The sequence below is a fragment of the Salvelinus fontinalis genome, chromosome 21 (genome assembly GCF_029448725.1).
Source record: "Salvelinus fontinalis isolate EN_2023a chromosome 21, ASM2944872v1, whole genome shotgun sequence".
Taxonomy (NCBI): domain Eukaryota; kingdom Metazoa; phylum Chordata; class Actinopteri; order Salmoniformes; family Salmonidae; genus Salvelinus; species Salvelinus fontinalis.
The window spans coordinates 12,246,348-12,274,254 of NC_074685.1; the positions used below are offsets into that span (position 1 = coordinate 12,246,348).

At 42.0% G+C, this 27,907-nt stretch overlaps 1 protein-coding gene across 2 annotated transcripts; it reads right to left on the minus strand.

Annotated features, from left to right (window-relative positions):
* Positions 1–4,245: 4,245 nt before the first annotated feature.
* LOC129818197 (RING finger protein 122) lies at positions 4,246–27,843 on the minus strand. Of its 2 annotated transcripts, none has more exons than XM_055873902.1 (6): positions 21,886–27,843; positions 20,359–20,548; positions 8,997–9,042; positions 8,535–8,576; positions 8,361–8,440; positions 4,246–5,666 (listed from the first exon to the last, which is right to left on the minus strand). In XM_055873902.1, the coding sequence occupies exons 2-6, from the start codon at positions 20,466–20,468 to the stop codon at positions 5,552–5,554; spliced, it is 393 nt and encodes a 130-aa protein (XP_055729877.1). In that variant the 5' UTR covers positions 20,469–20,548; positions 21,886–27,843; the 3' UTR covers positions 4,246–5,551. The 2 variants fall into 2 exon arrangements, with proteins under 2 accessions (XP_055729877.1, XP_055729876.1); XM_055873901.1 differs by having other exon boundaries at positions 8,361–8,443.
* Between the last annotated feature and the right edge of the window lie 64 nt (positions 27,844–27,907).

A 27,907-nucleotide genomic window follows, 5' to 3' on the forward strand; every position in this document is an offset into this window, starting at 1 on the left:
CACCCTGGAGACTTAGTGTGACATGCACCTTTGTCTAGAGGACATTTACACAAACCTGTAAACTAAAATTGCTGAGGATGTCTGCTTTTATGCAATTCACACCTTTCACCACTGGAGGTGAGCCTAGTCTAACTATTTAGTGCTATGCTTTCAAGGTCCAATGCAGCTCTTTGCTACTCAATTCACAATTAAGTACATTACCGATTTGTTTTCAATGTAAATGGTCAAACAAAGCTTAGCAAAATAATTGATTAAGTAAGGATTTCGTTAGTACGGTCAGTGGGGAGGGGAACAACCTGTTATTGGCTTAGGTTTGGAGTTGGTCAAAATTGCTTCCTGGTGAGACAAATGGACTAAGTTCAGTCTTTACAAATGGCTTATACACTAAATGAGCATTATTGCCATTTTTGGTGTGAAAATAAAATAAATCATGCTCTTGACTGGAGTGGAAATGTGAGTAGTTGGTATCTAGAACGGTAAGCAAATGGTTACCCTCAACACGCCTGCAGCTTTTCCACTTCACTTGACAGCCTTGAGGATGACAATGCGAAGCTTGATTACAAGCCAACGCTAAAAGATTTCTCAGTTCCATTTTAATGCTGTTGGTATAAAATCGCAGGCATTGCACTTGTTGTGCAGCATGTCCTTTGCAACAGACGCTGAAGGGCAGCCTGTCACTAGACACCCAGTGTCTTGACCCATATACCTGTTGTGACTGTTTATTTTATGGTTGGTTATGGCACCTACATAAGTGTCAAACCCCACATTCAATTTTTTTACTGCCAAGAAGTTTTCTATTAAAAGCTTGTTTCTAAAATCCTTTTTAATGAATGCTTTAGTCTTATAGTTTAAATAACTAGAAAATACACTGACGCTGTCAAAGCGTTATGACCACTTTGTGTGACTACTTGGACTAAGAAATTACTGTTGACACGTCAAGCATTATGCCAATATTCATATAAGCCAGGTAGGTCAGTCACATATACTCATATGTCAGTCAAAAAGGTGGCTTGTCCATATGTCCCAGTCATCAGCAAGAGCGTATTGGGGTAGGTGTAGGTGCGTGTCTGACAATGTGTGCATAATTACAATGGTAATTTAATACATTTCATATAACTATGTGTTCATATAACTATGTGGACAAGTAGGCTATGGTGTACTATTTTGTGGGTTTTGACACTTAGTGCCTTCAGAAGGTATTCAGACCCTTTACTTCTTCCACATGTTACGTTACATCCTTATCCTAAAATTGATTCAATAGTTCTTTCCTCAATCTACACACAATAACCCATAATGACAAAGCAAAAACAGCTTTTTAGAAATTGTTGGTAACTGAAATCACATAAGTTTTCAGACTCATTACTCAGTACTTTGTTGAAGCACGTTTGGCAGCGATTACAGCATCGACTATTCTTGCGTATTGTGCTACAAGCTTGGCACACTTGTATTTGGGGAGTTTCTCCCATTCTTCCCTGCAGATTTACATTTAAGTCATTTAGCAGATGCTCGTATCCAGAGCGACTTACAAATTGGTTCATTCACCTTATGATATCTAGTGGAACAACCACTTTACAATAGTGCATCTAAATCTTTTAAGGGGGGGGGGGGGGGTTAGAAGGATTACTTTGTCCTATCCTAGGTATTCCTTAAAGAGGTGGGGTTTCAGGTGTCTCCGGAAGGTGGTGATTGACTCCGCTGACCTGGCGTTGTGAGGGAGTTTGTTCCACCATTGGGGTGCCAGAGCAGCGAACAGTTTTGACTGGGCTGAGCGGGAACTGTACTTCCTCAGTGGTAGGGAGGCGAGCAGGCCAGAGGTGGATGAACGCAGTGACCTTGTTTGGGTGTAGGGCCTGATCAGAGCCTGAAGGTACGGAGGTGCCGTTCCCCTCACAGCTCCGTAGGCAAGCACCATGGTCTTGTAGCGGATGCGAGCTTCAACTGGAAGCCAGCGGAGGAGCGGGGTGACGTGAGAGGACTTGGGAAGGTTGAACACCAGACGGGCTGCGGCGTTCTGGATGAGTTGTAGGGGTTTAATGGCACAGGCAGGGAGCCCAGCCAACAGCGAGTTGCAGTAATCCAGACGGGAGATGACAAGTGCCTGGATTAGGATCTGCGCCGCTTCCTGTGTGAGGCAGATCCTCAAGCTCTGTCAGGTTGGATGGGCGCGTTGCTGCACAGCTATCTTCAGGTCTCTCCAGAGATGTTTGATCACGTCCAAGTCCGGGCTCTGGCTGGGCCACTCAAGGACATTGAGACTTGTCCCCGAAGCCACTCGTGTTGATTTGGCTGTGTGCTTAGGGTCATTGTCCTGTTGGAATGTGAACCTTCACCTCAGTCTGAGGTCAACAGCGCTCTGGAGCAGGTTTTCATCAAGGATCTCTCTGTACTTTGCTCCATTCATCTTTGCCTTGATCCTGACTAGTCTCACAGTCCCTTCTGCTGAAAATATCCCCACAGCCACCACAATGCTTCACTCTAGGGATGGTGCCAGGTTTCCTCCAGACGTGGCGCTTGGCATTCAGGCCAGAGAGTTATATCTTGGTTTCATCAGACCAGAGAATCTTGTTTAGGTGTCTTTTGGTAAACTCCAAGCAGGCTTTCATGTGACTTTTACTGAGGAGTGGCTTCCTTCTGGCCACTCTACCATAAAGGCCTGATTGGTGGAGTGCTGCAGAGATGGTTGTCATTCTGGAAGGTTCTCCCATCTCCACAGAGGAACTCTAGAGCTCTCTCAGAGTGACCATCAGGTGATTCCAAACATTTTCCATTTAAGAATGAGGGAGGCCACTTATTGGGGACCTTCAATGCTGCACACATTTTTTGCTACCCTTCCCCAGATCTGTGCCTCAACACAATCCTCTCGGAGCTCTACGGACAATTCCTTCAACCTCATGGCTTGGTTTTCGCTCTGACATGCACTGTCAACTGTGGGACCTTATATAGACAGGTGTGTGCCTTTCCAAATCATGTCCAATCAATTGAATTTACCACGGGTGGACTCCAATGAAGTTGTAGACACATCTCAAGGATGATCAATGGAAACAAGATGCATCTGAGCTCAAGTTCGACTCTCATAGCAAAGGGGCTGAATACTTTAAGGTTTTTTAGTTTGTTTTAAATTTGCCCAAAAAATAAATGTTTTCACTTTGTCATTATGGGTTATTGTGTATAGATTGCTGAGGAAACACATTTATTTAATACATTTTAGAACAAGGCTGTAATGTACAAAATGTGTAAAAAGTCAAGGGGTCTGAATACTTTCTGAAGGCACTATACGTAGGTGACATAAACAGCCATAGAATAACTACCGTGGCAGGTTAGGTTGCTTTTTACATGCTTATGTAGGTCTCATAACCAGCCATAAAATAATGCAATGTATATCATAATGGGTGTAAATATGTGTCATGACAGTGTTATGACTATATTATAACTGGTTATGACAGCTGTTATGACATGTTAAGACTGTCATAACGTGTTATGATGCTGTGTGTCATGTCAAGTGTTACCCAAGTCGGTATATTCTGTCATTGTTATGTGAGATGTGAAGCTCCTGTAGTCTATAGCTCACTATTGATCAACTTCATCTATTTTATTTGTTGTTTCAGAGGATCATATTACTGGGCCTATTGACTTATAGCTCGAGTTTTGTTTGTCCCTTAACCCTCGGGAATTAGGTCATCGCTTGATGACCATGGTAGAAAGAACCAAACTGTCCATATTGAGCCATCTATTTTAAATCAAGGGTTGGGATTAGGAGTGAGATTAAGAGTAAAGGTTAGGCCAAATAGTTAAAATCATTACGTTTGAAAAGTGCTCTGCTTCTGTCGTCTTCAGCATGGTCAGAAAGTGATGTAGCCTACCTCAAGACTTGGGCTGTGTCTGAAATGGCATTCTATTTCTACTGCACCATGGGAATAGGGTGCCATTTTGGGAAACAGTCATATTCATTGATTTCTGGTGCGTAGTGTTCTGACCTAAAAACCCAGGAATGACATGACTCATACAGGCCACCGTCTGTGCATCAATGGGACTATCCTCTAGTGACACTCCTGGTAGCTACAGGAAGGTACGACTCACTCTCTGGTCATGGTAGAGAGGACGGAAGTAAAGAGCTTTCTAATCACAAATATGATTTTAACCCCTAACAGATTTGCTTGTAAATTCTGACGATATTGTTGCTTTTGTTCGCTTTGCGATTGTCAATTCAAGAAAAGAGACTTGTTTGTTCACACACCACAAACACGGTTGGACATGGATCAAAACAGGACACATTGTATTTTCTCATTTTTACAAAAGCAGATATTGTACACATGGGGAATGTTTACTTTGCCGTTGGGCAGTGCCTTTGCTTCAGTACACGTTACCACACAGAAAGGAATGGTTCCAAATCTCCCTTCACTTTAAATATAATTAACTGGAAAGGCTTGTTTGGCAAGGAAATACTAGTCAGGATAAAAAATGTAGTTGTTGGTCCCTCCTACAGTTCAAAACAGGAGTGTATGTCACACCCACTTAATATAAGCAGGATGCAAACCTGACACACACAGACCTGACAGACAGACAGACAGACATGTGACATAGGAAAGACTGTGTCACAATAATGATACCTGTATGTCATCATCCCCAAGGTGTAACATACTGGACATTGCAGATAGATATGCCATGAATAGAGCTGAAACGATTCTTCACTCCAGATTTCAGAAAGGGATGTCTGTTCTACATCATATATTTCTATCTGGGCGTTCAACAATACAGCCCTTGAGTTCTCAAGTTCTCTTTTCACAGGTAGCCCCTCTTCCAGACAGTGACTGAGGGTTGAGAGTGGAGTTTTAGTCCCAGATTTTGTGGCTTTGTGAATCCTTTCTTCATGAAGAAGTCTGTTGAAAAGTGGGCTTACTGGTGGAGTGCGTACTGTAGAGGCTCGGGCAGTCAGTCATTAAATTACTGATTCTACATGATAAGGCGTAGCATGACATACTACAGTACCCATAATGGTAATAATTTGGTGGGTGCTTATATTTGTCCTATATCATTTGTTTTTTTGCATATCCCAACTCTCCCTGAGACCCCCTCAGAGAGTGGGGTCACAGCCAGGGTCTGGCGTTATCAACAGCAACCCTGGAGCAATTAGGGTTAAGTGGCTTTTTCAAGAGCACGTCGACAGACTTACACCTTGTCAGCTCGGGGATTCAAACAAGCAACCTGGCCCAAAGCTCTAACTGATAGGCTACCTGCCACACGTGTGTCCCATCTCCTTATCAATACATGAGTGTGTGAAGTCTGAAGCTATGTTTCCCTATAGTTATGGTGTCATGTGGTTTCGTCACTGGTCCCTAATAACAGATTGTCAGGTCATTTTGCTTCAGCAATGTATAGTCCGTTCCGGGACCTCTAAACCAGTCTGTTCCGGTCGTACCACCATAGCAACATCCTACACTAGTCCGTTCCAGCTGTATCGTCATAGCAACGGGCTACACCAGTCCTTTCCAGCTGCATCGTCATAGCAACTTGCTACACCACTCATTTCCAGCTGTATCGCCATAGCAACCCACTACACCAGTTCATCCAGCAGTGTGCCTAGGCTGTGGCGTTGTTCAGGTGGCCCAGCGATGTGCTTGTTACACATGGGACACACACAGCGCACCTCCAGCCACTTCACCAGGCATCTGCAGGGGCAAGCAACAAGTCAGTACAACACATACATACAGTACCTGTCAAAAGTTTGGACACACCTACTCATTCAAGGGTTTTTCTTTATTTTTTACTATTTTCTACATTGTAGAATAATAGTGAAGACATCAAAACTAATTAAATTACACATATGGAGTCATGTAGTAGGCAAAAAAAGTGTTAAACAAATATATATACACTGCTCAAAAAAATAAAGGGAACACTTAAACAACACAATGTAACTCCAAGTCAATCATACTTCTGTGAAATCAAACTGTCCACTTAGGAAGCAACACTGATTGACAATAAATTTCACATGCTGTTGTGCAAATGGAATAGACAACAGGTGGAAAGTATAGGCAATTAGCAAGACACCCCCAATAAAGGACTGATTCTGCAGGTGGTGACCACAGACCACTTCTCAGTTCCTATGCTTCCTGGCTGATGTTTTGGTCACTTTTGAATGCTGGCGGTGCTCTCACTCTAGTGGTAGCATGAGACGGACTCTACAACCCACACAAGTGGCTCAGGTAGTGCAGCTCATCCAGGATGGCACATCAATGCGAGCTGCTCGCCAGAGGTAACCTGACTGCCATTAGGTACCGAGATGAGATCCTCAGAGCCCTTGTGAGACCATATGCTGACACATGCACATTTGTGGCCTGCTGGAGGTCATTTTGCAGGGCTCAGGCAGTGCTCCACCTTGCACAAAGGCGGAGGTAGCGGTCCTGCTGCTGGGTTGTTGCCCTCCTACGGCCTCCTCCACGTCTCCTGATGTACTGGCCTGTCTCCAGGTAGCGCCTCCATGCTCTGGACACTACGCTGACAGACACAGCAAACCTTCTTGCCACAGCTCGTATTGATGTGCCATCCTGGATGAGCTGCACTACCTGAGCCACTTGTGTGGGTTGTAGACTCCGTCTCATGCTACCACTAGAGTGAGAGCACCGCCAGCATTCAAAAGTGACCAAAACATCAGCCAGGAAGCATAGGAACTGAGAAGTGGTCTGTGGTCACCACCTGCAGAATCAGTCCTTTATTGGGGGTGTCTTGCTAATTGCCTATAATTTCCACCTTTTGTCTATTCCATTTGCACAACAGCATGTGAAATTTATTGTCAATCAGTGTTGTTTCCTAAGTGGACAGTTTGATTTCACAGAAGTGTGATTGACTTGGAGTTACATTGTGTTGTTTAAGTGTTCCCTTTATTTTTTTGAGCAGTGTATATATTATTCAAAGTAGCCACCCTTTGCCTTGATGACAGCTTTGCACACTTGGCATTCTCTCAACCAGCTTCATGAGGTAGTCACCTGGAACGCATTTCAATTAACGGGTTTGCCTTGTTAAAAGTTAATTTGTGGAATTTCTTTCCTTCTTAATGTGTTTGAGCCAATCATTTGTGTTGTAACAAGGTAAGGGGGTATACAGAAGATAGCCCTATTTGGTAAAAGACCAAGTCCATATTATGTCAAGATCAGTTCAAATAAGCAAAGAGAAACAACAGTCCATCATTACTTTAAGACATGAAGTTCAGTCAATACGGAACATTTCAACAAATGTGGAAGTTTCTTAAAGTGCAGTCGCAAAAACCATCAAGCGCAATGATGAAACTGGCTCTCATGAGGACCGCCACAGGAAAGGAAGACCCAGAGTTACCTCTGCTGCAGGATAAGTTAATTAGAGTTACCAGTCTCAGAATTTACATCCCAGATAAATGGACATTTGACCGGTGGAAATCTTTCCTTTGGTCTGATTAGTCCAAATTTTAGATTTTTGGTTCCAATCGCTGTGTCTTTGTGAAACGTAGAGTAGGTAATATCTGCATGTGTGTTTCCCACAGTGAAGCATGGAGGAGGAGGTGTGATGGTGTGGGGGTGATTTGCTGGTGACACTGTCTGTGATTTATTTAGAATTCAATGCACACTTAACCAGCATGGCTACCACAGCATCATGCAGCGATACACCATCCCATCTGGTTTGGGACTATCATTTGTTTTTCAACAGGACAATGACCCAACACACCTCCAGGCTGTGTGAGGGCTATTTGACCAAGAAGGAGAGTGATGGAGTGATGTGTCAGATGACCTGGCCTCTACAATCACCCGACCTCAACCCAATTGAGATGTTTTGGGATGAGTTGGACCGCAGAGTGAAGGAAAAGCAGCCAAAAAGTGCTCAGCATATGTGGGAACTCCTTCAAGACTATTGGAAAAGCATTCCAGGTGAAGATGGTTGAGAGCATGCCAAGAATGTGCAAAGCTGTCATCAAGGCAAAAGGTGGCTATTTTGAAGAATCTAAAATATATTTTGATTTGTTTAATACCTTTTTGGTTACTACATGATTCCATATGTGTTATTTCATAGTTTTGATGTCTTCACTATTATTCTACAATGTAGAAAATAGTGAAAATAAAGAAAAACCCTTGAATGATTAGGTACTGGTACTGTGTACGTACACACACACACACACACACACACACACACACACACACGCACACACACACGCACACACACACGCACACACACACACACACACACACACACACACACACACACACACACACACACATACACATACACATACACACACACACCTCTAGCAATTTCACCAGGCACCTGTAGGACAAGCAACACCCCAGTAACACACACATCATTTTTATCTGCTTAGTGTGTGGTGAGGTGACACTTGCCTCCGGTGAAAGGCATGTTGGCATGGCAACACTCCTAGCTCATCTTTCACTCTGAAGTCCTCCAAGCACACAGCACATGTCTGCTGTGATTGAGAGAAGGGGAGAGAGAAAAATAAACCAGGGGATGAGAGAGAGCGAGACAGAGAGAGAGACTAAACAGGTGACAGAACTAACCCCGTGTAGATTGAGTTTCTTTGTATCCCCTTTGAACACCACCTGTGAAAAAGCATAATTGATTAGAGCTAGAATTGCGAGACAAACATAAAATGAAACACATTTTTAGTTCAAAAGATGAAGGGATGTTTGATGACAAATATAATTTGGATGTTTCTGCACTCATCACTAGGGGGCTTGAGACACTATGAGAATTGAGATGGCATTCCAGGCTGTCTTCATTGCAGTCACAATAGATTTCTCTAATCCATTCCTGAGATGTTAAACACTTCTCCAGGCGCTTCTGAAAATCTGCACAGCACGACTGCACTAAAGGTGATTTGGAATGGACCCTGAGTTTGTATGCAAAGATGTGATGATGTAACTGTGTTATACATGCAATGTGCTGAAGATGACTGACTTACAGAAGACACTGTGCAGTAATGTGACATCCTATCGCTGTGTTGGTGTTATATGGCTTACCGCTTTATATCCAAACCTCTCTCGTTGGGCCTGGTGCCTCAGTTTACTGGGAGGGAGGAGAGAGCAGAAAGAGAGGAGAGACTGTTAGTACAACTGAGTGAGAAGATGGACAGAAGCACAGACAGACACACACACACACACACACATCAGCCATCTGACTCAACCTGTTTGAGTGACATCTGCTGACACTGGCAGCTACCAACCTTCCAACCTAGAGATAGTTATGATATTTGTCATCTCAGTTTTGGGATTGACCAAGTGCAACGGATGTGAAATGGCTAGCTAGTTAGCGGTGGTGTGCGCTAATAGCCTTTCAAACGGTTACGTCACTCGCTTTGAGACCTTGAAGTAGTGGTTCCCCTTGCTCTGCAAGGGCCCCAGCTTTTGTGGAGCGATGGGTAACGATGCTTCGTGGGTGACTGTTGTTGATGTGTGCAGAGGGTCCCTGGTTCGCGCCCGGGTCGGGGCGAGGGGACGGACGTAAAGTTAAACTGTTACACAAGTTCAATATTTTTTCATTAATTCTGTGTACAAATGACCATATACGGTATTACGTGTTTATCCAAAAGATAAATCTTAGTAAAGAGGCACACGCTCACTGTGCCCACTCAGTTTCAATGGGCCGCCTTTCCTCTCCTCTCTGCCACGGTGAAAGGACCACATTGTGGAGCAGAGAGGGTCATACCCTGGACACAGTGCTATGTTGTTCACAGGTAGCCTAATGGTTGGAGTGTTGGACTAGTAACCGAAAGGTTGCAAGATTGAATCCCTGGGCTGACAAAGTAAAACATCTGTCGTTCTGCTCCTGAACAAGGCAGTTAGCCCACTGTTCCTAGGCCGTCATTGAAAATAAGAATTTGTTGTTAATGGACTTGCCTAGTAAAATATTTTAAAAATAAGTCGCAAGAGCTCTTCAGACACCAGAGCAGTCTCCAGCTACCACTGTCACATATCCTCTTTGTCACAAGAGAAACACAACACACTATACTCTTAGTTCCAGCCTGAGGCTGCTGCCTGAAGCCTTAAATAGACTCAGGGTCAAACCATGCTGATAAGCATTTGCAACTGATTGTTTGAGCTGGGAAGTACTTAAGGACAAAGGAAACCTAGGGAGGGGTGAGGAGGGGGTCAGAAGGGGATCTCCCATGCCAACAATAGCCTGGACCCAATTCTGAGGACCTTTTTAGAGAAACCTCAGTCACAGTAATAACAGTCTCTCTCACACACACATCTATAGATGTATTCTCATAACTCAGGTCCCATCACTTACAGTGCCTTCAGAAAGTATTCAAACCCCATTACCTTTTCTACATTTTGTTACAGCCTGAATTTTAAATTGTTTTAAATTGAGATTTTTGGTCACTGGCCTTGTGCTTTAGGTTACTGTCCAGCTGAAAGGTGAATTCATCTCCCAGTCTCTGGTGAAAAGCAGACTGAACCAGGTTTTCCTCTAGGATTTTGCCTGTGCTTAGCTCCATTCTATAAAAAATTTTATCCTGAAAAACTCTCCAGTCCTTAATACTTACAAGCATACCCATAACATGATGCAGCCACCACCACACTCTTAGACAAAAGGGTTCCAAAAGACAGAATCATAGAATGATAAATAGAGAGCGAGAAAGAGAGAGAGACTGAACAAAAATATAAACGCAACATGTAAAGTGTTGGTACCATGTTTCATGAGCTGAAATAAATCATCACAGACATTTTCCATATGCACAAAAAGTATATTTCTCTCAAATGTTGTGCACAAATTTGTTTACATACCTGTTAGTGAGCATTTATCTTTTGCCAAGATAATCCATTCACCTGACAGGTGTGGCACATCAAGAAGCTGTTTAAACAGTTGCACCTTGTGCTGGGGGGGGGGGGGGGCATTCAAAATTGGGCAATTTTGTCACACAACACAATGCCACAAATGTCTCAAATTTTGAGAAAGTGTGAAGTTGGCATACTGACTGCAGGAATTTCCACCAGAGCTTTTACCAGAGAACTGAATGTTAATTTATCAACCATAAGCCACCTCCAACGTCGTTTTAGAGAATTTGGCAGTACGTCCAACCGGCTTCCCAACCGCAGACCACGTGTATCCACGCCAGCCCAGGACCTCTAAATCCGGCCTCTTCACCTGCGGGATCCTCTGAGACCAGGCACCAGGACAGCTGATGAAACCGTGGGTTTGCAGAACTGAAGAATTTCTGTACAAACTGTCAGAAACCGTCTCAGGGAAGCTCATCTGTGTGCTCGTCGTCCTCACCAGGGTCTTGACCTGAGTAACCGAATTCAGTGGGCAAATAATCACCTTCGATGGCCACTGGCACGCTGGAGATGTGTGCTCTTCACGGATGAATCCCGGTTTCAAAAGTACGTGCCAGATGGCAGACAGTGTGTATGGCATTGTGTGGGCGAGCGGTTTGCTGATGTTGTGAACAGAGTGGCCCATGGTGGAGGTGGGGTTATGCTATGAGCAGGCATAAGCAATGGATAACAAACTCGATTGCATTTTACCAATGGCAATTTGAATGCACAGAAAGAGCGTGATGAAATCCTGAAACCCATTGTCGTGCCATTCATCCACTCGCCATCACCTCATGTACGCATGATAATGCACGGCCCCATGTCGCAAGGATCTGTACACTATTCCTAGAAACTGAAAATGTCCCAGTTCTTCCATGGCCTGCGTACTCACCAAACATGTCACCATTTGAGCATGTTTGAAATGCTCTGGAACGATGTGTACGACAGCGTGTTCCAGTTCCCGCCAATATCCAGCAACATCGCACAGCCATTGAAGAGGAGTGGGACAACATTTCACAGGCCACAATCAATAGATTGATCAACTCTATGTGAAGAAGATGTGCCACGCTGCATGAGGCAAACGGTGGTCACACCAGATACTGACTGGTTTTCTGATCCACGCCCCTACCTTTTTTGAAAGGTATCTGTGACCAACAGATGCATATCTGTATTCCCAGTCATGTGAAATCCATAGATTAGGGCCTATTGAATTTATTTCAATTTACTGATTTCCTTATATGAACTGTAACTCAGTAAAATAAAACATTTTTAACTTGTTCTTGCGTAGATTCCGCAACGCGGTTAGCTTTTAACAGCTAGGAAACACGACTAACCAAACAACAGTGCTAGGTGGCTGTACTACAGAAACACAGGTCGTCATTGTGGGAAAGACACATTGTTAAAAACTTTTTGTAAACAACTGGTTGCAGTAAAGAGCCAACCTGGATACTAAGGAGAGGGAAATTGACTGAGGGAAATTGACGATTACCAACAGCTTTACGCTATGGAGGAACAACATACTCCATCATGGAAAGAGCAAGCTACCTCAAAAGAACTCTAACCCGACAAAAAAAAAGAAAGACTGATTCATCTACAGACACAGACGACTTACTTACAGTTGAACTAGAGGCCGGTGCTCTGGATGGAATCCATGCAACACTGTAAAAGTTGTGTGAGGAGGTAGCAGGGCTGAGGGGGAGTTTGGAGTTCAGCCAGAGTGAAATTCTCTCGCTCCAAGGAGAGAACAAGGCATTCACAGCCAAGGTAAAAATCCACGATTCTAACATGGATTGTCTACTCAGGGAAAACAGGGTGATGAGGGAGTCGCTACTAGACATAGTTGTAGCATGCGTGAAAATCTATTATTTTCTGGGATTCCTGAGGACGCATCCAAAAATCTAGAGGGCGCGATCAGAGAGTTCATGCCATCTGCCTTGAAACTTCCTCTAGAGACTGTAAACAAGGTGGCTTTCCACCGAGTACACAGACTTGGAGCGACAAGACCAAGGGTCCCCGACCAATCATCGCAACATTTGAACACTACCAACAAAAGGAGCTGATCAAAAGCAGGGGAAGGTAGCTTAAAGGCTTAATTCGGTCTCAATGACCAATTTCCACGGGAGAAATGAATGTCGCAAGAGGCTGTATCCTGTGCAAAGGCATCAGAGGGAGAGGGGTAAGCTGCCTTTCTCATTGGGGACAAACGCTTTATAGATGGACAGCTATTCTGAGACAGCTCCATAACACCACGGCTGTACTAAATTCTACAGGGACTTCAGGTTACGAAAGAAAGAAAGTATGGGAACGGTAAAAATATCTGAACACTATGAAGTGGATATGAACATACATGTACTCAATTACATGCTCGCTTACACATACAGACTTATACATACACACTTGATCTCGCTCTCTTCTCTCACTCTCTCCTCTTCTCTTCTCTCACTCTTTGCTCTTCTCTCCCCTCTCTCTCTTTGTCGAGAACTGTTCTATAATTTAATATGTTTCTTGTTTGTCTATATTTTCTATGTCTACATGTTTATATATGTTTACAACAAGCAAGGGGAAGATATAAGAATAGGGACATTAGGGAATAATATATAGTACTGGATACATTTGTACTGTAGTGAAGTCATCTCTATAGTAATGCAAGGTCTCTTTCATGATCATGTGAAACATCAATTGCTATGGAAATGCTGGGATGTGGTTTTCAATGATGTTAAAGGTAATTATGAGGCAACTATGATGGCGATACGATATGGATTACAATTATCATGAATATTAAGGCTATACACACCTCATGTTACACACATAGACACTCAACCATGCAAATTGGCAGAGTTATTATTTATTTGGGCAGCACACATTATAGTTTTACTCTTATACAGACATCGTACACACTCACTAAATCACATCCAATATCATACACATCAACCTACTCAGATTTACTACACACATTATCTTGTCTCAATTTTCTAACATCTGTGGCATTGGCTAACAGGCAAGGGAATAAAACAAATATTGCTAGAACCTATTTCTTGAATTCTAAATATCAGACATTTGAAAGCTCTAATTTTGACCTTCATAATAACTTTGATGGCAGTAACTTTACAAGCACTAATGATGGTCAATTTAGACTGAGAATAGTATCTAGTTATGGTAAGGGGTGAAATAAGTATAGCCAGTTATAACTGTAACGGTTTAGCAGATTATAAAAAAAGAAGATCAGTCTTTATGTGGCTAAAAGAAAAGGAATATAACATATACTGTTTACAGGAAACTCACTACATATTTAGATGAAGTTGTGTGGGAAAAGGAATGGAGTGGTGAAATAATTTTCTGTCATGGACAAAGGAACTCAAAAGGTGTGATGATATTAATTAACAAAAATGTTGATCTGAATGTACAAATACTCAGGAAAGATTTGCAAGGAAGGTGGATCTTTTTTTTAATATGAAAGTGGACAAAAAAAAGCGATTTGACTTATTAATATATGGTTCAAATCAGGATGATCCATACTTCTTTGAAAATATTTATACCAATTTATTGAACTTACATGATCAATGATCAAATCATTATGGTGGGAGACTATAACACAGTGTTAAGTACCTCAATGGACCGTAAAGGAAATCCCTCTACAATTTTTCCAGTACGATATAGGTTCAGCAAATCCCTTTATTGTTTGGGATACCTTTAAATATACCTTCAGAGGTCCTTATATTCAATAGTCATCAATAATAAAAAGGCAGCTTCTGGCTAAAGAGACAAGACTAACAAGGGAAATACATGAACTAATAGTACAGGTACATAGCAATAAAAATGATACTTCAGAGATACAAAATAAGTTAGCGGAAAAACAAAAAGAACTTGAGGAACTTATTCAAGAACGATCTAATGTAATCTATTACAAAAATATAGCAAACTGGATGGAATATGGAGAAAAATGCACAAACTTCTTCCTGAATCTCCAACAAAGGAACGCTAACAAAAATAATTTGCAGAAACTCGTTACTGAAGACGGAGTCATCTATGATTATCCAAATTATATTTTAAGAGGAAGCTAAATATTTTAAGCAGATGTTCTCTTTTCCATCTCACCCTCTCCCACTGAATGAAGATTACATTAAGGAATTCTTTCCAAATAATACAAAAAATTGAAAATCAGAAGAACTTTGAGGCTATTAAATCCTTTCAGTCTGGAAAAACCCCAGGGCTTGATGGCATACCGGTAGAGGTATATCATGCCTTTTTTTATATACTTAAAGCTCCATTGTTAGATTGTTTTAACTACTTCTATAGAAATGGTAGTCTGTCAGGTATTCAGCAGGAAGGTCTGATTTCACTATTATTAAAACAAGACTCAGACGGAAAATATATAGACCCAGTCTATCTAAAAAACTGGAGGCCCAAAGCTGTGATGCAAAAATACTAGCGAAATGCATAGCACTCAGAATTTTATTTTTTGTTACCAGGTATTGTTCATCCTGATCAGACAGGTTTTTTATGTGGATGATACATTGGAGATTACTAGAACTACGAGAAATAATAGAGCATGAAACATTTAAGAAGCCAGGCCTGGTATTTATAGCAGATTTTGAAAAGGAATTTGATAAAGTAAGACTGGATTTTATTTATAAATGCCAGGATTTTTTCAATTTCGGTGATTGTCTTATAAAATGGGTAAAAGTAATGTATAGCAAACCCAGGGGTAAAATAGATAATAACGGCTACTTCTCAGAGTTTTGAATTGTCAAGAGGAGTTAAATAAGGGTGTCCGCTGTCACCATATCTGTTCGTTATGGCCATCGAAATGCAAGCTATTAAAATCAGATCTAATAACAACATTAGAGGATTAGAAATCCAAGGCTTAAAAACAAAGGTGTATTCTGATGACTCAACTTTTATATTAAGTCCGCAAGCTAGATCCCTGCAATGTCTCATTGAAGATCTAGATAACTTTAATGGACTCTCTGGACTAAAATCTAATTATGATAAGTGTACAATAAATACGTATTGGATCTTTAAAAAATACAACTTTTACATTACCCTGCAGTTTACCTGTAAAATGGGCTGACGGTGCAGTAGACATACTTGTTATTCATATCACAAAATATATAAATAAGCTCTCCACAATGGATTTCAATACAAAACTTGTAAAAATAGACAAGATCCTGCAACCATGGAGGTAAATACCTGTATTTTTATTTTAATTTTTTAATTTAATATTTTTTCTCCCCTTTTCTCCCCAATTTTCGTGGTATCCAATCGCTAGTAATTACTATCTTGTCTCATCGCTACAACTCCCGTACGGGCTCGGGAGAGACGAAGGTCGAAAGCCATGCGTCCTCCGAAGCACAACCCAACCAAGCCGCACTGCTTCTTTAACACAGCGCGCCTCCAACCCAGAACCTAGCCGCACCAATGTGTCGGAGGAAACACTGTGCACCTGGCCCCCTTGGTTAGCGCGCACTGCGCCCGGCCCGCCACAGGAGTCGCTGGAGCGCGATGAGACAAGGATATCCCTACCGGCCAAACCCTCCCTAACCCGGACAACGCCAATTTTGCGTCGCCCCACTGACCTCCCGGTCGCGGCCGGCTGCGACAGAGCCTGGGCGCGAACCCAGAGACTCTGGTGGCGCAGCTAGCACTGCGATGCAGTGCCCTAGACCACTGCGCCACCCGGGAGGCCTAAATACCTGTCTATTTATGGAAAAATTGCCCTGATTAACTCCTTAGTCATATCTCAGTTTACTCACTTACTTATGGCGCTGCCTACTCCTGATGATTTGTTTTTCAAATCATATGACAAAAAAATATTTTGCTTTCTGGGACGCTAAACCAGACAAAATAAAGCATGCCTATCTATATAATGAATAGGGTGGGTTGAGATTATTAAATATAAAAGCACTAAACCTCTCTCTAAAAGCGTCACTTATTCAAAAGTTTTACTTGAACCCTAAATGGTTCTCAAGTAGATTACTAAGAAAAGCTCATCCATTGTTTAAAAATTGCCTTTTTGCATTTGTGCAGATTGCCATGTCTCATTTTCGATTAACTGAAAATGATACTTTTTTCAAAGTATCTCTCTTTTTCAAACAAGCATTGCAGAGCTGGCTACAATTTCAATTTCATCCCCCTGAAAAGATAGGACAAATATTACAACAAATATTATGGCTGAACTCAAATGTGCTGGTTGATAAAATACCTGTATTTATGGGAAAGATGTTTGAAATGTTTTTTTTGTTCTTAAATTATATTGTAAATTGGAATGGTAGAGTTATGTCTTTCATGGAGTTATCAGAATTGTATGGGAAGGTCTGCTCAATCCAAGAGTACAACCAATTGATTACAGCATTACCCCAAAAATGGAGGAGTCAGGTGGCAGCGGGAGGAGGTAGGTCTGCCCAATATAGGCTGTCTGCCCAATATAAAGGATCGAAACTGGTGGAGGAATAAAATAGCATAAATAGGAAAGTATATCAGTTTCATTTGAGGACCAGGATGTTGACAACTGTGCCAAACACATTGAAAAATAGTTGGGAAGAGATTTTTGATGTACCGATTCCATGGTCCATCAACTCTATGAGTTGATATATAAAAATGACGCAAGATTCAAAACTTCGTGCTTTTCAGCTAAAATTATTATATAGAATTCTTGCCACCAACAAAATGTTGAATATTTGGGGCATAAAATCATCAAAGCTCTGCAGATTTTGTTGTGAGGATACAGAATCAATAGAACATTTATTTTGGTATTGCCCTCAGGTGGCCTGTTTCTGGTCTCAGGTTCAGGATTGGAAAAAAATGCATAACATTGATCCAAAATTGACCCTAGAAATAGTACTGTTAGGAGATCTGGAGAGACCGGGTCAGTCAATTACTAATATACTAATACTCGTAGTAAAAGTATTTATCTTCAACTCACAATCTGTGGATTCTATTCGATTAGATAGATTGAAATCGTACATTAAACATCACAGCATAGTTAAAAGATATATGTTGCGTAGAAATCCGAAGAGGGTGGCCAGCAGAGATAGGCGGGATGGGCTGAGGGAAGCTGATGGTTGGTATGTGGAATTGGAGACAAGTGGGAGTGGAGTTGCTGGGCGGGATGTAGAATGACGGTCAAAGATGAATGTAAAAACATTTTTTCCAAAATAAAACATAATAAAAAGTTTGTTTGAATAAATAAAGTTAGTTTTAATTTTTTAAAGCTAATGCCATTTTGCCTGAGGCCATGCAGGTGTTTGTACACATGCATATATATACACTGCTCAAAAAAATAAAGGGAACACTTAAACAACACAATGTAACTCCAAGTCAATCGCACTTCTGTGAAATCAAACTGTCCACTTAGGAAGCAACACTGATTGACAATAAATTACACATGCTGTTGTGCAAATGGAATAGACAAAAGGTGGAAATTATAGGCAATTAGCAAGACACCCCCAATAAAGGAGTGGTTCTGCAGGTGGTGACCACAGACCACTTCTCAGTTCCTATGCTTCCTGGCTGATGTTTTGGTCACTTTTGAATGCTGGCGGTGCTTTCACTCTAGTGGTAGCATGAGACGGAGTCTACAACCCACACAAGTGGCTCAGGTAGTGCAGCTCATCCAGGATGGCACATCAATGCGAGCTGTGGCAAGAAGGTTTGCTGTGTTTGTCAGCGTAGTGTCCAGAGCATGGAGGCGCTACCAGGAGACAGGCCAGTACATCAGGAGACGTGGAGGAGGCCGTAGGAGGGCAACAACCCAGCAGCAGGACCGCTACCTCCGCCTTTGTGCAAGGAGGAGCAGGTGGAGCACTGCCAGAGCCCTGCAAAATGACCTCCAGCAGACCACAAATGTGCATGTGTCTGCTCAAACGGTCAGAAACAGACTCCATGAGGGTGGTATGAGGGCCCGACGTCCACAGGTGGGTGTTGTGCTTACAGCCCAACACCGTGCAGGACGTTTGGCATTTGCCAGAGAACACCAAGATTGGCAAATTCACCACTGGCGCCCTGTGTTCTTCACAGATGAAAGCAGGTTCACACTGAGCACGTGACAGACGTGACAGAGTCTGGAGACGCCGTGGAGAACGTTCTGCTGCCTGCAACATCTTCCAGGATGACCGATTTGGCGGTGGGTCAGTCATGGTGTGGGGTGGCATTTCTTTGGGGGCCGCACAGCCCTCCATGTGCTCGCCAGAGGTAGCCTGACTACCATTAGGTACCGAGATGAGATCCTCAGACCCTTTGTGAGACCATATGCTGGTGCGGTTGGCCCTGGGTTCCTCCTAATGCAAGACAATGCTAGACCTCATGTGGCTGGAGTGTGTCAACAGTTCCTGCAAGAGGAAGGCATTGATGCTATGAACTGGCCCGCCTGTTCCCCAGACCTGAATCCAATTGAGCACATCTGGGACATCATGTCTCGCTCCATCCACCAACGCCACGTTGCACCACAGACTGTCCAGGAGTTGGCGGATGCTTTAGTCCAGGTCTGGGAGGAGATCCCTCAGGAGACCATCCGCCACCTCATCAGGAGCATGCCCAGGCGTTGTAGGGAGGTCATACAGGCACGTGGAGGCCACACACACTACTGAGCCTCATTTTGACTTGTTTTAAGGACATTACATCAAAGTTAGATCAGCCTGTAGTGTGGTTTTCCACTTTAATTTTGAGTGTGACTCCAAATCCAGACCTCCATGGGTTGATAAATTTGATTTCCATTGATAATTTTTGTGTGATTTTGTTGTCAGCACATTCAACTATGTAAAGAAAAAAGTATTTAATAAGAATATTTCATTCATTCAGATCTAGGATGTGTTATTTTAGTGTTCCCTTTATTTTTTTGGGCAGTGTATTTTGAAATTAAACTAGGCAAGTCAGTTAAGAACAAATTCTTATTTTACAATGGAGGCCTAGGAACAGTGGGTCAACTGCCTTGTTCAGGGGCAGAAGGACAGATCTTTACCTGGTCAGCTCGGGGATTTGATCTAACAAACTTTCGGATACTGGCCCAATGCTTTAACCACTAGGCTACCTGCCGCATATACACACACTCCCATTCAAATACACACAGACACACACATGTAATAGTGCCAGACATGCCCTCAAACATATACAGTTGGTCTTGCTGTTATGATTTTTGTTGTCCTTAATGTCCTTTGTTTTTTTGCATTGTTGTTTTCCTTTGTCTTTTTCTTTTGTCTCTTTAGTTACATTTCTTGGTTGTTGGTGCATTGGAGGGGTTCTTGGGGGTGGGGAATGGAATTAATTGTATTTTGTATTATTATTAACTGTGGGGGATCTTGGAGGGTTCGGGTCCCCGTTTTTGGCCTTGTGGGAGATCTGTCAACGTGCCCTTGAGCAGGGCATTGACCCTGGATGCTTCTGTGTGTCACTCTGAATGGGAGTCTGTTGGATGACTGGTGTGGTGTAGTTGTTGAGCGGCTTCACTGCAAGTATATTGTATGTTTTGGATATTCAATAAAAAATATATAAAATAATAATAAATAAATACAAATTGTTGCGTTTATATTTGTGTTCAGTGTAGATAGCTAGATAGGAGGGATATGTTTACCTGATGAAGTAACAGCAGAAGATGAGGCTCAGGACGAAGACGAAGACTCCGGTCCCGAAGATGACCATATAAATGTTGAGAGGAAGGTTCTGGAATGCCACAGTAGACATGACCCCTGACCTCTAGCCTCCGACCTGCTGTGACCTCTGATCCTTCACCTCTGACGGTTAACCAGACACACACATACACCCTGGAGGGAGACACATTATTTATTATTTATGTTCATCACAAATAAAGAAAAGCACATACAATAACCATAACACAGACACTCACACACAGACAAAAACAGTATGTAACCCAGGATGTCTCTGTTGGTGGGTGAGGGTTCAGGTAGCAAGCCCTGGTAAAAGCAGGAAGTGATGCAGTCTGGCTGTTGTGCAGCTGCCAGGATGTAGACTCTGAAGGTATAAGGATGCCCCTAGACACTGATGAAAGGTCAGTTAGTATCTAATGGAAGGTTAGTAAGGATTGGGGGAGGAATGATGATCATAGATCTCTGACTGTTGTCTATCTATTCTATCTATCTACTGATGCCCTAGTCCTAATTAAGACTGGACAGCACGAATGCCTCTAGCGGTATTATCAGGCAAGTACAACAACCTACACACACACACACTGACCTAGGCAAGCCATTGGCTACAGACACTGTTTACATGCCTAAGCTCAATTAGTCAAGAGGCACATGGTCAGTTCATTGGCTAAGAGAACAGAGATCACAGGGGTGCACTCAGCCTCCAACCCAAATAAGGAAGGGGTTCACTATTAATGTCAATGTTATGCATTACCTCTCAGGCAGAGTATAAAATCCCCTTGGGTTTTCACACACACACACACACACACACACACACACACACACACACACACACACACACACACACACACACACACACACACACACACACACACACACACACACACACACACACAGCAGGTTTGTGGTGTGTGTGCCTGCACACTCTAATGGGCAGATGTTGGTGTGAGTCACTGTTGGAAGAGAAACTGGATATGAGACTGTGATTTCGAAACACTTCATCCAGTTTCTTTGCTAAGAGTATCTGAAGATAAACGTATAGGTGTAATATAAAGGAGATAATCATTCTGAAAAAAGTTTACTCTTGTCGTAAACTTGCCATAAACACACTTGGATATCAAGAACTGTCTGCGCACAAAAGTTAAGTTGTGCACACTGCACATTCACAGTGACGTCAAGTCACCAAGGGACAATGCCATGATAACATCTTGATGATCTTAGCCTATAATGTATTTATCAACGGAGGATATGTATCGTCGACGTTCCAATGTATTAGAAAATATGATATATACTGAATCCAAGTAATCCTAGTGTTATCCGCTAAAATTGCGCATTATCATACAGTTTCTAATTAAAAAAATTCAAATGTTGTCAGCTCATAAATCTTCTTCTTGCATGGCCATCAATGCAATATCACACAGCGATTAAGTAAATCTTTTGAAAAACAAGAACAAGAAACAAGAAAAATAAATGTGTCCTTATGCTTAAATGCTTACCGTTATAAATGAGAAAGCCCGTCAATAGCGCAGACTTTCCCTCGATGGTAGAACATTTTCTATTCTTCATCAACAACACTGGATCGTCGTGTCTGGCTCGTCCGGCAGCGCGTCACATCTGGACTATTCTCTCCCTGTCTCTCTCTCTCTCTGGCCCTCTTTTACAATGTCCCACCCTAAACAGACAAACGATCAAATAAAATAAATCTTCCCACTGGGCAACAACTGGATGACTCAACGTTGTTTCCACGTCATTTCAAGATTTGCAAAACGCCAACAACGTAAGGGAATTTATTTTCTCCGGTTGATTTCACGTTCAATTCACGTTAATTGACAACTCAAGCAAATGTAAATCGAAACTAGATGTTGAACTTACGTCTGTGCCCAGTGGCTTGCAATGAGATATTAAATGTGAGACAAAAAAAGACTTCGAAAGAACGTTGACAGGCAGATGCAAGTGATGAGTGATGTGTATCGTATTTGACCACATCTGTGCTGGGTTGCATCTGTAGACAATTTGGCTTGAGGGTTCTACATCTGTCGTTATTATCCTAAGGACACAAGTCCTGCCTTGGTATCATCATACACATCATTACCGTTACAGCTACAATTGCTGCTAATGTTGATGAATGCGAGGATTGGAAACAATTCCTTTTTCTTGCCTCCTCTCTCCACCCCCGCCCTTTCACAGTGAGAGAGACGCGGGGAGGCGCGTACACTTCTGAGACAGATCTTGAAGTTCAAACAGTGCGTTATTTTCAGTGCTGCTAAACTGATGATATGCATTATGATGCATATATTGAACATAGTACACAACGTTGTACGAGATCTTCAGTTTCATGACAATTTCTCGCATGGAATAGCCTTCATTTCTCAGAACAAGAATAAACTGACAAGTTTCAGAAGAAAGTTATTTGTTTCTGGCCATTTTGAGCCTGTAATCGAACCCACAAATGCTGATGCTTCAGATACTCAACTAGTCTAAAGAAGGCCAGTTTTATTGCTTCTTTAATCAGTACAACAGTTTTCAGCTATGCTAACATAATTGGAAAAGGGGTTTCTAATGATCAATTAGCCTTTTAAAATGATCAACTTGGATTAGCTAACACAACATGTCATTGGAAAACAGGGGTGATGGTTGCTGATAACGGCCTCTGTACACCTATGTAGATATTCCATTAAAATCATCTGTTTCCAGCTACAATAGTAATTTACAACATTAACATTGTCTACACTGTATTTCTGATCAATTTTATGTTATTTTAATGGACTTTTTTTTAAATTTTCTTTCAAAAACAAGGACATTCTAAGTAACCCCAAACTTTTGAACAGTAGTGTACTTATAAAACAGATACCATTTTATACTGTACAACAACATTTTACACCAGGTGAAAAAGTTTTCACTAGTGGACAATGTTTCATCATCTCACACAGTGGCTGTACTATGTACCTATCTCTGTACAAATCTCATGAACCATCTAAGAACTTGAACCACGATGAAGACCAAACACTGCTGTCAAGTCCAAACTATGTAAATGAGCAGGAAATGACCCATGGCCTTGTACTGCTGTCTGCTACATGTCAGAAAGATGAACCCAAATACCACCAACAACATCTTAAACTGTCATCAGGATGTTTGTAATATGCCAGTTTGGTTCCTGCATGGCTGAATGTTTTAGCCCTGTGGTTCCAAGACTATTCAGTGCTGTTGAGCTAACATACAAAGTCAAACAGACGTATGTGTCTAGAATCTAGTCTAAAGCCGTGGCCCTGACCTCCAGTCCAAGCAGTATGACACCTGTCTCAACATATATCATATTCTTTAATCAAGATTTCAGTTGAATCAGGTGTGTTATTTAAGGCTTGGCGCCTGTTTTTTTCTACATGAAGAGCAAAAAGCCTGCAAAGTGATATACCCTTTACAATCCATCACTTGGTAGAAAAAGACCACAGCACCAGTGAACATATCTCACATACATTCAAGGCCTGATGGGGGATGGATGAAGACAAGTGGCTTTCAACCACCTTAGCAACTTGAGGAAGCTTATGGTTGATTATCATGCAGCCAAATGATGATGATGAGGCTACATGACCTTGGAGCCAATAATAACCATATTGCAATTATGGCAACTGTGTTCATTCTATACAACACAAATTGCCTCTAAACACGCTCAGCTTTTAGTCTGGGGTAAAGCTGCATCCATCCAATACAAGCCTAATCATGGACAATAGAGCCATACACATATACAATAGAGTCTTACACATAGACAATAGAGTCATACAATATTGTGTGTAGTGGGGATGTCAGCACAGTGATGACGTTTCATCCTGTGACAGGAAGGAGACAATTAGACAAAGATCTGCCATGTCCTCTGTTTCCTCTGACTAGGATATAAAAAATAATGACAGCAGCACAATATGGCTCGCCCCATCTGGATGTCAGTGGGCAGGGTTGTGACCAGGGCCAGTCCTGGCCATTCTGCCATCCTAGGCCAGACAAAAGAAAATTGCCACCCATACAAGAATAGTCCCAGTAATCAAAATTACATTGAAAAGACGTCTAAAATACTTATTTTTCCAGACGTTGAAGTTCGGTTCCATTTAGGTTCTGAATGAAAGGTGAAAATAAGTATTTTCCAGATGTTGAAATACGTATTTTCTGGACATTGAAATCAGGTTCATTTTCAGTTCTGAATTAGAGTTGAAAAGACATAATGTATAGACATAATTTTATCTATGTTTGGGCCAAATCAAGGCTGGTCTTGACCAGACAAAATCTGAACTAATCATAGACGTCTGCACCAAAAAAAGACATCCAGTCTGGACAGGACCAAAAAAAGACATCCAGTCTGGACAGGACCAAAAAAAGACAGTCTGGACAGGACCAAAAAAAGACATCCAGTCTGGACAGGACCAAAAAAAGACATCCAGTCTGGACAGGACCAAAAAAAGACATCCAGTCTGGACAGGACCAAAAAAAGACATCCAGTCTGGACAGGACCAAAAAAAGACATCCAGTCTGGACAGGACCAAAAAAAGACATCCAGTCTGGACAGGACCAAAAAAAGACATCCAGTCTGGACAGGACCAAAAAAATACATCCAGTCTGGACAGGACCAAAAAAAGATGTCCAAAAGGCGTCAGTCCGTTCTTACTGAAGTATAGCCTACAGTGTCACCTGAAATTACATTTTAGGAATGGCCATCTATATCAAATCAAAGCTTATTTGTCACGTGCGCCGAGTACAACAGGTGTAGACCTTACAGTGAAATGCTTACTTACAGGCTCTAACCAATAGTGCAAAAAAGGTGTTAGGTGAACAATAGGTAAGTAAAGAAATAAAACAACAGTAAAAAGACCGGCTATATACAGTAGCGAGGCTATAAAAGTAGCCAGGCTACATACAGACACCGGTTAGTCAGGCTGATTGAGGTAGTATGTACATGTACATATGGTTAAAGTGACTATGCATATATGATGAACAGAGAGTAGCAGAAGCGTAAAAGAGGGGTTGGCCTACCGTTTGTAAAACACCAAAAAAGACAGCTGGTCCGAACAGGACCAAAAAAAGATGTTGGCCTCAGTCCGTGCTTACTGGGGTGTAGCCTACCATGTCAGCTAGCAATGGAATTTTATGAATGCCCATCCATGTGGTAGGCCCACTGTTTTTTAAAAACAGGCCGTTGCATTGGCTTTATTAGTCCGGATTCCTGTGACTAATCAATTTGTCTATTTAAGCTCTGAATATCAGCTACCCGACTTTATCAGGAGGAGTTATCAAGAACCTATTGGCAATGTGTTTACACAGCGGGAAATGCAGAAGTATTTTCTTTTTAGCTATGATCAGCTGGTAAAAACTGTATGGATACGAACACAAAACAACTGATCATGAACATTTAGCCCACTGGATGAAACTCCTGGACAGCAGTTGTGAGTAGCCTGACCGTCCATTCCATATTGTCCATTTGACTTTGACCTGTCCCGTTTTTAGAATATGTTGTTTGTTAACATGTCAGCGCATTTTGTTTTGATTGGGTGCCATTTAGGTCAGGCTATTTGATTGGAGAAACCTGCATGATGTAAAAAGTTTCTGTATCATTTCCATGGTCATTTATTTTTGTCTCCAGCCTGTAGGCTACAGTAAAGGCCACATACATAACTCTTTCTACCACTAGATCAGCTACTTGAAAATCTATAGCAAGACCTTTTGTCTTGCAATGATCAACAACCAATTTGACAGAGCTTGAAGAATTTTGAAAACAATAATGGGCAAATGTTGCACAATCCAGCTGTGGAAAGCTCTTAAGAGACTCGCCCAGAAAGACTCACAGCACCTTTGGCAGCAATTATAACCTTGAGTCTTCTTGGGTATGATGCTACAAGCTTGGCACACCTGTATTTGGAGAGTTTCTCCCATTCTTCTCTGCAGATCCTATCAAGCTCTGTCAGGTTAGATGAGGACCATTGCTGCACAGCTATTTTCAGGTCTCTCCAGAGATGTTCAATCGTGTTCATGTCCGGGCTCTGGCTGGGCCACTCAAGGACATTCAGATACTTGTCCCAAAGCCACACCTGCGCTGTCTTGGCTGTGTGCTTAGGGTTGTTGTTATATTAGAAGGTGAACCTTCGCCCCAGTCTGAGGTCTTGAGTGCTCTGGAGCAGGTTTTCATCAATGATTTCTCTGTACTTTGCTCCGTTCATCTTTCCTGCGATCCTGACTAGTCTCCCAGTCCCTGATGCTGAAAAACCTCCCCACAGCATGATGCTGCCACCACCATGCTTCACCGTAGAAATGGTGCCAGGTTTCCTCCTTACGTGACGCTTGGCATTCAGGCCAGAGTTCAATCTTGCTTTCATCAGACCAGAGAATCTTGTTTCTCATGGTCTGAGAGTCCTTTAGGTGCAGGCTATCATGTGCCTTTTACTGAGGAGTGGCTTCCGTCTGGCCACTCTAGCATAAGGGCCTGATTGGTGGAGTGATGCAGAGATGGTTTTCCTTCTGGAATGTTCTCCCATCTCCATTGAGGAACTCTGGAGCTCTGTCAGAGTGACCGTCGGGTTCTTGGTCACCTCCCTGACCAGGGCCTTTCTCCCCCGATTGCTCAGTTTGTCCAGGCGGCCAGTTCTAGGAAGAGTTTTGGTGGTTCCAAATTTCTTCCATTTAAGAATGATGGAGGTCACTATGTTTTGGGGGACTTTCCATGCTGCAGCAATGTTTTGGTACCCTTCCTCAGATCTGTGACTCGACACAATACTGTCTCGGAGCTCTACGCACAATTGCTTCAACCTTATGCCAAAGTTGCTAAAACACAGTACTGTGTAAAGGGTCTGAATACTTATGTAAATGTGATATTTCCATTTTTTATATTTTTATAAATTAGCAAACATTTTTTTAAAAACTGTTCTTGCTTTGTCATTATGGTGTATTGTGTGTAGATTGATGAGGGGGAAAAACAATTTAATCACTTTTAGAATAAGGCTGTAACGTAACAAAATGTGGAAAAAGTCAAGGGGTCTGAATACTTTCCGAACAGACGGCTGAGAGATGTACATAATTGAACAATACAGAAATAAATAAAAAACTGTAGGTGATAATAAACTACACTTTAAACTGTTACACAGGTTAAACTGTCAGGTTATTAAACTGTTACACAGGTTAAACTGTCAGGTTATTGAACTGTTACACAGGTTAAACTGTCAGGTTATTGAACTGTTACACAGGTTAAACTGTCAGGTTATTGAACTGTTACACAGGTTAAACTGTCAGGTTATTGAACTGTTACACAGGTTAAACTGTCAGGTTATTGAACTGTTACACAGGTTAAACTGTCAGGTTATTGAACTGTTACACAGGTTAAACTGTCAGGTTATTGAACTGTTACACAGGTTAAACTGTCAGGTTATTGAACTGTTACACAGGTTAAACTGTCAGGTTATTGAACTGTTACACAGGTTAAACTGTCAGGTTATTGAACTGTTACACAGGTTAAACTGTCAGGTTATTGAACTGTTACACAGGTTA

Excerpts from the sequence above, each read along its gene's own strand:
- LOC129818197 (XM_055873901.1), bottom strand. The coding sequence starts at position 20,468 with ATGTCTACTGTGGCATTCCAGAACCTTCCTCTCAACATTTATATGGTC. Across the intron at positions 8,577-8,996 it reads AGAGGTTTGGATATAAAGCG|GTGGTGTTCAAAGGGGATAC; the intron begins GTAAGCCATATA and ends GCTTTTTCACAG. Across the intron at positions 8,444-8,534 it reads AGAAACTCAATCTACACGGG|CAGACATGTGCTGTGTGCTT; the intron begins GTTAGTTCTGTC and ends TCTCAATCACAG.